This window comes from Ipomoea triloba, chromosome 3 (assembly GCF_003576645.1).
Source record: "Ipomoea triloba cultivar NCNSP0323 chromosome 3, ASM357664v1".
Classification (NCBI taxonomy): Eukaryota; Viridiplantae; Streptophyta; class Magnoliopsida; order Solanales; family Convolvulaceae; genus Ipomoea; species Ipomoea triloba.
Window position 1 is genome coordinate 6024851 of NC_044918.1, and position 10933 is coordinate 6035783.

At 34.7% G+C, this 10933-nt stretch overlaps 1 protein-coding gene across 1 annotated transcript; it reads left to right on the forward strand.

Moving 5' to 3' along the window:
• Positions 1 to 6497: 6497 nt before the first annotated feature.
• Positions 6498 to 7813, forward strand: LOC116011942 (allene oxide cyclase, chloroplastic-like). Its single transcript, XM_031251382.1, has 3 exons — positions 6498 to 6855; positions 6952 to 7073; positions 7160 to 7813. The coding sequence occupies exons 1-3, from the start codon at positions 6639 to 6641 to the stop codon at positions 7559 to 7561; spliced, it is 741 nt and encodes a 246-aa protein (XP_031107242.1). The 5' UTR covers positions 6498 to 6638; the 3' UTR covers positions 7562 to 7813.
• Positions 7814 to 10933: the final 3120 nt, after the last annotated feature.

Sequence of the window (10933 nt, forward strand, 5' to 3'; positions counted from 1 at the left end):
GGATCCGATCACCCTAGTTAGACGAGATCGTGAGATCCCATCTTGATCGTTTATTTTTATTGTGGGATGGTTGAGATTAATATGGTGGTTTTTATTTATTTAGACGTAGGAATTAATTAGAGTGAGGGTAACTATGTAATTTCGCTGAATTTGTGTATCTTTAAAATATTATATCCCGTGTATATCGCGTGCAGCCGGATTTGAATTGTAAATAGTACGCAAGCTGATTGGCATCCTACTCTCGCCCGTCCTCTTCTCATCGCTCATCATTCGGCTTGCCGTCTCTACCTAGCGTCCAGTGTCTGCAAAAGTGAGACGAAACATGGTTGGTTCTTCTGGCAGAGGGTCAAAGCGACTGAAGGGGATTACTTCCGCTGATGTTGAAGGTATTCTGATGTTCCAATTTTTTTATTTCTTATTTATTTGCGTTTTGGGTTTTTTGTTAGGGTTGGATTTTTATTTTTTTGGGGTGGGGTGGGGTGGGGCTCCGGTGGGGGTTTTGGAGTTTGTGGTGGTATGTTGTGTTGTTTGCAGATGTTGATTTTTCCGGTGGTAGTCTGGTTGTTACTATGGATTCCAGCGGCTGGTGGTGGGGAGGGGTGTTTCCGGCGGTGGATTTTGTGTTTTAGGGGGTTTTTAGGTTTTTTTTTTTTTTTTTTTTGTGTTTTTTGGGAGGTTTTTGGTTTCGATTTTGTGGTTGGAGATTGAGGGTACAGGCGGTGAGCAGTGGTGGGTGGGTGTTTTAGGGACTGGGCTGCTGTTTGTGGGTTTATTTGTTTTTTTTTTAATTTTTTTTTTGTTAATTGTTGAAAATTTTATGGTGTTTAAATTTTTGTATGGTGTTTTTGTGTGTGTGGTAGTGTGGATGGGTGTAAGTATGAATAAGGTCATTGTTGTATGCCCATATCATAATTAGTGTCATTGTTGTGTGCTAAATTAAATAATCTGTAGAATGTGCAAACTAAGGGTCATTGTTGTATGCAGTCGAGCATAGCTTGTAGGAATGTTCTACCTACAGCGATAAATCTCATAAGTAGGAGGGTGGACTGTCCGCAGCTGTGCAACCTTTGTAATCTGGAAGTGGAGTCTACTGATCATATTTCCATGCACTGCCCGGTTGCAAAAGCTTGCTGGAGCAATCTTAATAGTATTGATGGCAATGTCCCTAATCATTTTGATGAATGGGTAAGTTCTACAGTGGTTAACTTGTGTACCAATGATCAATGCTTATTCTTAACAAATTTGTTGGAGTCTTTGGAATGCAAGAAACCAGAAGGTCTGGAACAACACCCCTGTAAATCATGCAAACATCCTTTGTGAAGCTAGAACCTACCTTGATGCTTGGAAAGAGGTTCATTGCAAAGATAGAGCCACTCCAACCCCTCGGCAACGTGAGAAATGGTCCAGGCCATCACCAAATATCCTCAAGCTTAATGTTGATGCTGCATTGGATAAGGATTCCAGATCTACAGGTATTGGAGCCATCATCAGGGATCATAAAGGTAGTTTCATTGCTGCTATGACGAGAAGCTGGAAAGACATTCATCGACCTAAGGTGGCGGAGGCAATGGGAATCAGGGAAGCTATGAGCTAGGCAAAATCCCGTGGATTCAGACACTTACAGATTGAGTCAGATGCGCTAACGGTCATTGATAGTATTAATTCTCAGTCTGTTTGGACTTCTTTCGACCTCATTATTGAGGACATTAGACAATGTGCTAAGATGTTTTTGTTATTGATCATGTACTTGGTTGTCTGTTGTTAATTAGAGTTTCATTATTTTTGGCATGTTTAATATAAATTTCGGGTTATTAATTCCATTTTGTAAAGCAATTAGTTCGTAATAACATGTTTTTTTTTGTTTGTGCGTGACTAGTATGTGGTGTGTGTGTTGCTACCCAACAGTATTTCGGTCTGTGCTCTACATGTTACCAAGAACTATGCATACGCTAGACTACACGAATGCACACACCTACTGTGCCAATCTTTCGTCTGGCCACACTAACAAATACCTAGCAAAACCCTATTTTTAGCATTATTAGAAATTTACACGCTCAAGAAATCTATAACGCACACTGCTTCTACAAATCAAACGCAGTAGAATGCACCCACCATAAGCAGAAAACACATAAAAAAACAGGATTCCGCACACCCCCAACATCACAAACGCAAACACCTACTATGTATCCCCTCGTAATTTTTAATAATCGATATAATGTATACGTTCTAATAGTCCTTTGCACTCATCTGAATTCTAAGGCGCACACACCTACGTATCCCACAATATTCAAAAATTACACGGACAAATTAAACATGTCGCAAAAATTACACGGACAAATTAAACATGTCGCAAACCCTTAAGTGTATAACCAGAACTTCGCACACGCTGTCTTAAAGAAATACACACTACTTCAATGTCAAATAATTTGAATATAGAATGTTAAATAATTCATACTTTAAATTCTTCTCCAGTCGTATGCACACACCATCAAACTATAGCGCACACACCACGACCATCAACCCACAGCGCACATGCACATTCTCACAAATCCAAACACATTAGTGCTTACTCCTAAATTAAAGTATTTATTACAATTCCACAATTATGCACGCATACTCATTCGGTGTCAGCATACGGTATTACCCCTCCTCGAACAGAAAATAAATTTAATATTACAAAACCCGAAGTTATGCACACGCTACCACTCACACACGCACACACCACGTCATCATGAATTTTATATTACAACGCTGTAAATTGGGGTCTCTCCACCCGCTAAAACATTAACGCAAACCCTTACCAAACAAATACCAAAATCAATCATGGAAAAAAACCATAAAGAAACTGAAAAATGGCATAATGTAATTCGCATAAAATAACCTCAAAACCAAACATAAACTACCATGTCGTATGCACACACCATCGGACTCCAGCTCACACGCCGTGACCATCAACCTATAGCGCACACGCACATACTCACAAACCCAAACACCTTAGTGCTTACTCCTAACTTAGAGTATTTATTACAATTCCATAGTTATGCGCACACACTAATTCGGTGTCAGCATACGGTATTAGCCCTCCTCGAACAGAAAATAAATTCTAGATTACAATTCCAAAGTTATGCACATGCTACCTCTCACGCACGCACACACCACATCAACATGAAATCTAAATTGCAGCGCTGTACATTGGGGCCTCCCCACCCGCCAAAAAATTAACGTAAACCCTTACCAACCAAACACCAAAATCAAACATGAAAATATCCATATGGAGATCGAAAAATGGCATAATGTAATTCGAATAAAATATCCTCATAAACAAGCATAAACTACCCAGTCGTATGCACACACCCATCAACCTACCGCGCACACACCAACTCAACCTAAAGTACATATTCTACTGCCGCCAATTGGGTTTTTACCATCCGGCTATACCATTCACGCATACATTTATCATCAAAAATCATCAAATCAACCAACACTAACTCCGGTAATGGCCGCAAAATTGCATAATGTGTTTCGCTTATAACATACAGTGCCCAATCACCAATTATCCAAACTCATGCACACACCATGACCCTAGGACGCACACGCCGTTGGCCATTGTAAAACTCTACATATCCATTTTATTAAATAGATACCCGTATTGTTGCTTGACATGGGGTTTCCTGGTTGGCAGAGAGAAATTTTTTTCCTTTTCTTTCGACTTCTATGTTACATTCAGACAAAAAGATCATACAATAATTTTTACTAGGTTACCATGATTAGGAGTCCTTAATATATGCCAACTACTATGTTAAATTAATTTCCTTTATTACAGATTAGAATGAAAGTTACAACTATATCCTTTTAATTTTATTCTGACCTATTCTAAATAATATTGTAATATTAATCATAACCATCCATTCCTAATTTATTGATGGCTAAGATGGGATCTCATGATCTCATCTTATTGGGGGATCTCATTGGATCCAGCCATATATATATATATATATATATATATATATATATATATATATATATATATATATATATATATANTATATATATATATATATATATATATATATATATATATATATAATTCAGTTCTCATGCTGTTGGGTGTGTCCTGTTCGGTTGTGCAATTAAATCTGAGCAATTGATTTTACTTAAATCAACGTCCAGGATTAACATAATTAAAAAAAAATGTGGTGACAATTTCGTAATTTTTGCATTTAGGTCAAATTTAAGGTGAGTGTGTGATTTTCCTTCTTAAGGTTCGTAGTTTCTGTGCTTAAGGTGTGTCGTGTTCGTTCTTTAGGTACATGGTGTTTGTGCTTTAGGTAGGTGCAGTTGGGAACTTAAGGTGCGTAAGTTTTATGCTTAAGGTGCGTAGGGTTTGTGCTTAAGGTGCGTGCAGCTTGGAACTTAAGATGCGTATGTTTTGTGTTTAGGGTGCGTGATTTTCATTCTTAAGATACGTAGCTTCTGTGCTTAAGGTGCGTCTTTGTATCACTTAAGGTGCGTCATTGTTATACACTGAAGGTGTGCGATGTTAAGACTTAAGTTACACTATTTTAACTTAAGGTCCGTGTTTCTATTACTTAAGGTGCGCCATTTTTAGCTTATGCTTTTTCCTTACAGACGCGCGTTTTTTTTTTATTATTATTACATTTTCATTGATTTGAGCCGTTGATCTATATTTGATCAACGGCTCATATCTAACCGTACAATCGCACCTAAGACCTCTTCCGCACCTGAACCCGTCCCTGTGTGTGTGTGTATAATAATAAACCTTAATGGGGTGTTTGGTTGGAAGTAGTTGGAATTCATTTCCTACTTTATTACATGGCAAAACAAATTACAGTGTTTGGTTGGAGGGAATTGAAATTTCATCCCTCATGTTGCTGAATTGTAATTCATGGGCACCCCCTATTAATTGTAATTCGGTGGTTGTTTGAAAGGAAAAAAAGAGGAAATGACAAAGTACTCTTGGTGGTTATTATTATTACTAGTTTTTCTTATGGGCGATGCGTAAAAAATAGATGCACAATATTAATATTTTATATTCGAATTTTAAATTTATTTAGATTTTTTATATTTAAATTATTGTAAATAATAATAATAATGTAAAATATTTTTATAAATTTTATATTTATATTTTAGAGAATAACTAACATATAACTCTAATATTTAATGTGTATATTATTATTATTATTATTATTATTATTATTATTGAAGAAGATAAAAAAATATATGGTGGATGCATGTGCATAGTAACAATACTGGAAAAGATAACGGAAGTTATAACGGTATGGGTATATTTGTCCAAAATATTATGTAGTACAACTTTTATAGCATAATGTACAAAAAAAACTTAACGGAAAAAACGGACATAAATAAGAGGTATAACCTTCATTCACATTTATTATATTTTTAGATTAGATTATTATTATTATTATCATTATTATTATTATTATTATTATTACTACTACTACTACTACATAAGGACATTTTAGTCTTTATACCACTTCTTTTCTTCTCATTCTCAATAATTCTATTGCTCTTTACTAAAAAATTTTATAATACTGATCACGGATAAAGTGTTTATTACTTATAAGAGATATGGTAATACTTTTGAAAAGGAAATATAATATTTTCAGATCAAAATGTAAAAGCATTACATTTTTTCTTCAAAATATGGCAAAAACTTGTGTGCGACCGTCTCACCATGAGACGGGTCGGGTCAAGATGCAAATGTAATACTTATATGCACAAATGTCATACTTATATGTTCAAATGTAATACTAATCAAGAATAAAATTTTTGTTACTTATAAGGGTAAATGTAACACTTTTAAGGGAAAATACAATACTTTTATATTTCGATTTAAAAGTATTACATTTTTCCTCAAAAGTATTATATTTGCCCTTATAAGTAAGGGACACTTGTCAACATTACTTATTATGAAAAATGTATTACTTTTTCTCTTATAAGTAACAAAAATTGTATTCTTAATTAGTGTTATATTTGAACATTTAAGTATTACATTTGCACATATAAATATGACATTTGCATGGTGCTTTGACCCGACCCGACCCGTCTCACAAATAAGGATCCGTGAAACGGTCTCACACAAGTGTTACATTTTTCCTTATAAATAATAAATTTTTTATTTCTGATTATTATTATATTTTTCAGTATATATAATTATTATATTTTTATATTGACTCGAATCATCTCACAAATAAAAATATGTAAGACGGGCTCAAACAAACTTTTGTCAATAAATTATTATAATGACTTGTTTTACCTTCTTCAAACATAAATGAAGACTATTGACGGCACCTGTTTGGTCAGCACAGTCCACAATGAACCGCTGACCAGCCGAGTTTCACACGTTCACCGTCCTCGCGTGTACATACACACGACTAACTAAAAACACAAAAACATGTTTCAAAAAAAGAAAAGAAAAACACACACACACACAAACATCAACAACATATTTCTATATATACGTACACAGGGTATACTCTCCACTCAATAGCACTCATAGTCATTCCACCATCAAAAGCCTAAAGGACACATAAAGCTCCACTACCAACTTTCTCTTAGGCCTTTGATCAAACACTTTTCTTTCATCAGTTTCAGCCATGGCTGCCGCTTCTGCCTCCACCAACACTGTTACTCTCAAAGCCATTTCTTCCTCGGCTAAGCTCCCCTCCACCTACCCCACCTCTCCCGCCGTGCTGAAGTTCCAGCCCTTTAAGCGCACTAACCCTCTGATCTCAAAAAGTCTCGGCCTCACCACCTCCGCCGCCGCCGCCGCCAAAAGATCGGTTACTGTCAAGAGCCAGAGCGCCCCAGCTGGTAAGCTTTCCGTTTCCGTTTCCGTTTCCGTATGATCTGTGAGTTATCGAATGTTAGTTGTTTCCGATGGTTCTGAAATGTTGAAATTGGTATCAGCCAAAGTTCAGGAACTGTGCGTGTACGAGATCAACGAGCGGGACCGTGGCAGTCCGGCGTATCTCCGATTGAGCCAGAAATCAGTCAACACTCTCGGCGATCTAGTGCCGTTCAGCAACAAGGTTTGTTTAATTTCATCGTGTTAGGAGGAATCGTGGCTTAATCCATGGATGCTGATTTTTAGGTCACTCTGTTTTTGTTTTGTTAGCTGTACACTGGGGATTTGCAGAAGCGGTTGGGGATAACGGCCGGACTCTGCATTCTGATCAAGCACGAAGAGGAGAAGAAAGGCGACCGTTACGAGGCGATCTACAGCTTCTACTTCGGCGACTACGGCCACATCGCCGTTCAGGGACAGTACCTCACCTACGAGGACACCTATTTGGCGGTGACCGGCGGATCTGGAATCTTCGAAGGAGTTTCCGGTCAGGTCAAACTCCAGCAGCTCATTTTCCCATTCAAGCTCTTCTACACTTTCTACTTGAAGGGAATCCCTGATCTGCCGGCTGAGCTGTGCGGTGTTCCGGTGCCGCCGTCGCCCGCCGTCGAGCCGTCTCCGGCGGCCAAGGCGTGTGAGCCAGGGTCAACTATTGCAAATTTCACGGATTGATGAGCGAGTGTGTTGAATTTAGTCTTTAGTACTCTGGTCTTTGCTATGAATAAATATGTGCTTTTTATTAGGATGGAATTGGAAAACTCAAAACTGATTGTGGAATTTTAGTCCGCATTCTTTGCTATTTTGGATTTTTATTTTTCTTAGTCGCCATTGTTAATTTGTTATCGCTGTTCTAGATTCTTGAGTCGCCATTGTTAATTTATATTTATATAATATAAATATAAATTTTATAAGATTTGTGTGGCACATCGATCTTATTAACTAATGTTTAAATCATGCACATTTTTTTTATATATAATTGATCTTTTTATATATAAATAATATCTAAAATTTATAAGATTTGTGTGCACATCTTATCTTATTAACTACTCCGTAATATTTAATTTCATTTTCACCCAACTTGCAAGCATACTGTTTTTTTTTTTTTTTGGTAACATAGAGTACCAATCGCGGATAAAGTGATTAATTTCACCACTAAATTATAAGCACCTCTAAATGGTAGGACAACTGGGTTGGAATTTAAAATTGCTCCATACTCAAAATCAATGATGAATTTCTGAATGTTTAATATTTCAATCTAATATACTAATATATACTATTTTAATTCCAATCTTAAAAGATTGTATTTTCTACTTTTAATTCTTAAATTTAAATTCTCCCAATTTATTTCTTCGAATATATAAAATTCACCCTTTCTAATCTTAATATCTTTTTTTTTTAAAGAGTATCTTCGAATATAAAAAAATCACCATTTCTAACCTTAATCTAAAAAAAAAAAATCACTAATTTGATTATTGTCAATATTCTTCTGCTCGCCTCACATAAAATACAATTTAACTCTTAATCTCTTATGTGATTACAACAATTGACTCCAACACACTACCGACTATGGGTAGTAAATGCGAGTCCATTAGCATAAAATTAATATTAAAAAAAAAAAAAAAAGACGCATTTAAAAGGAATTCGCTTAAACATGTAGTTAAAGTTCGTACTTATATGTATATAATATCTAAAAACATAATAAATGTGAATGAAGGTTATACCCCTCATTTATGTCCGTTTTTCCGTTAAGTTTTTTTTTGTACATTATGCTATAAAAGTTGTACTACATAATGTTTTGGACAAATATATTACTACCGTTATAACTTCCGTTATCTTTTCCACTATTGTTACTATGCACATGCATCCACCATATATTATTATTATTATTATTATTATTATTATTATTATTATTATTATTATTATTATTATTTACTATATTAAAATTTAAATAAATTTAAAATTTTAATACAAAATACTAATATTGGGCACCTATTTTTTGCGCATCGCGCATAAGAAAAACTAGTATAATAAAATGTGTGCCAAAGACTTTGTGGTCTAGTGACACTCAGTGTCTCGATTTACACTCTCATATGGATGATAAATGGATGATAAGAGTAGGTTCGAGCCACAATAGAGGCAACTGAAGCACAAAGAGTTAATAATACTCTCACTAGAATGCTTTCAAAAAAAAAAAAATACTCTCACTAGAATTTGAAGCCATAATTTTCTATTTTGAGAAATTCACTTCGTGTCACTAGGCCATTGGCGAACTATGATCTTCTTTAATTTCATTAAATAAAGGAGTTATGATTAGGATATCAATGAGGGCCGGCTCGCTTCATTGCAGTCTTTTTGTGGGTCTTTACAAATCAACACGTGAGGCCTGCAATTTCGTGGACCAAAAATTCTAGGCCCTAACCCATTCTATTAAGTTGTTATGCCATGGTCCCGAGTCCACCTTGCAATGTGAATCCGGGTCTATGTTCACAATTTCATAACTCTATAATCATAATTTTATAACTTCATGTTCACATTTCCATAATTCCATGTTCACAGTTTTATAACTCTATGTTTATAATTTTATAATTCTATGTTTACAATTTCATAACTTCATGTTCACCATTTCATACCTCTATGTTCACAATTTCATAACTTTATATTGTGAACACAAAGTTCTAAAATTGTGAACATAGAGTGCAAAATTACATATATAACTTATGAACATAGAATTCTAAAATTGTGAATATAGAATTATAAAATTATGAATATAGACTTGGGTCCACATTGCAATGTGGAACCGGGTCCATAGCATAATTTGTCCATATAGACTTGGGTCCACATTGCAATGTGGAACCGGGTCCATAGCATAATTTGTCCATTCCATTGCGGGCAAGTAAAAATAAAAGTTGGTGGTTAGTTTATAATTAGTGGGTGTATGGTTTGCGTTAGTAGGTGTGTATGTGTGACATATGTGGGTGAGATAATTTAGCATTCTTAGTTTTCATATCTTCCTATAAATAGCTATGTACGTAGTATGCAAATTGTCAAAGGGAAATTCATTCTTTTAATACACAAGTTTGATTTCCTCATCTAGAATTTTCTTCTTATTTTCTCCTCTCAAATTATAATATAGATATATTACATTTAATATATCTTACATTATTCAACTATTCTCTTTAATGTTGTATTATAATTGTTAAGTTTGACTTGTGTATTTAATACGAAGTAGTATTTTTAATATAGTTTCAAAATATATAAATTTTAGGGAAAATGACACTTTTGGCCCCTCAATTGTTTTACTTTTGGAAATTTGGCCCTTATCAATTTATTTAAACAAATTAGTCCTTCAATTGTCCATAATATACTACATTTAGTCCCTTATTTTATATAATTAGAAACATTGTTACTAATTTTTTTTCATGAGGTTGTGTTTGTGAATTGCTCTCCAACTTCATTATCTCTTCTCTTAAATGCCTGCCCATCTTCATTAAACATTTGAATGGCAAGAACTCTAACGCAAACAATCAAAATCAATCGATATTTTTTTTAACGAAAATTTTCTTGAAATTAGTCTGCAACATCATGACATAATAGCAAATGGCAAGTCTCCAAAAGAAGAAATCTTACCACAACATTCTTGTTTCCAGAGACATCAATTTGTACAGCAGCATTGATGTTCAGGTCGTTCAAGTCACTCTTGAGCTCTTGGTTGGTATTTTCCAAATTAAATCAAACAAGGCTTGTGTCACTGACTCCTCAAATTCTAAAGGCTCAGCCTCCTTATCCTTCCGAATTTTTATCAACGAGGTATACATCTTCGCCGATGAGTTAACCTTGAAGATGAAGATGACCTAAATTGTTAAGAGTAGAGAGAATGAAGTTGGATAGTAATTGACAAATATAACCCATGAAAATAAAATTATTAATAAAGTTTCTAATTATATAAATTTAGGGAATAAATTTAATATATTATGAACAATTGAAGGACTAAATTTGTTCAAATCAATTGACAGGGACCAAAATTTTAAAATTAAAACAATTGAG

What these genes read in the sequence shown, in the direction of transcription:
- LOC116011942 (XM_031251382.1), top strand. Translation starts at nt 6,639, where the DNA reads ATGGCTGCCGCTTCTGCCTCCACCAACACTGTTACTCTCAAAGCCATT. An exon ending in GAGCCAGAGCGCCCCAGCTG is followed by an intron (nt 6,856 to 6,951) that starts GTAAGCTTTCCG and finishes AATTGGTATCAG; the next exon opens with CCAAAGTTCAGGAACTGTGC. An exon ending in TAGTGCCGTTCAGCAACAAG is followed by an intron (nt 7,074 to 7,159) that starts GTTTGTTTAATT and finishes TTGTTTTGTTAG; the next exon opens with CTGTACACTGGGGATTTGCA.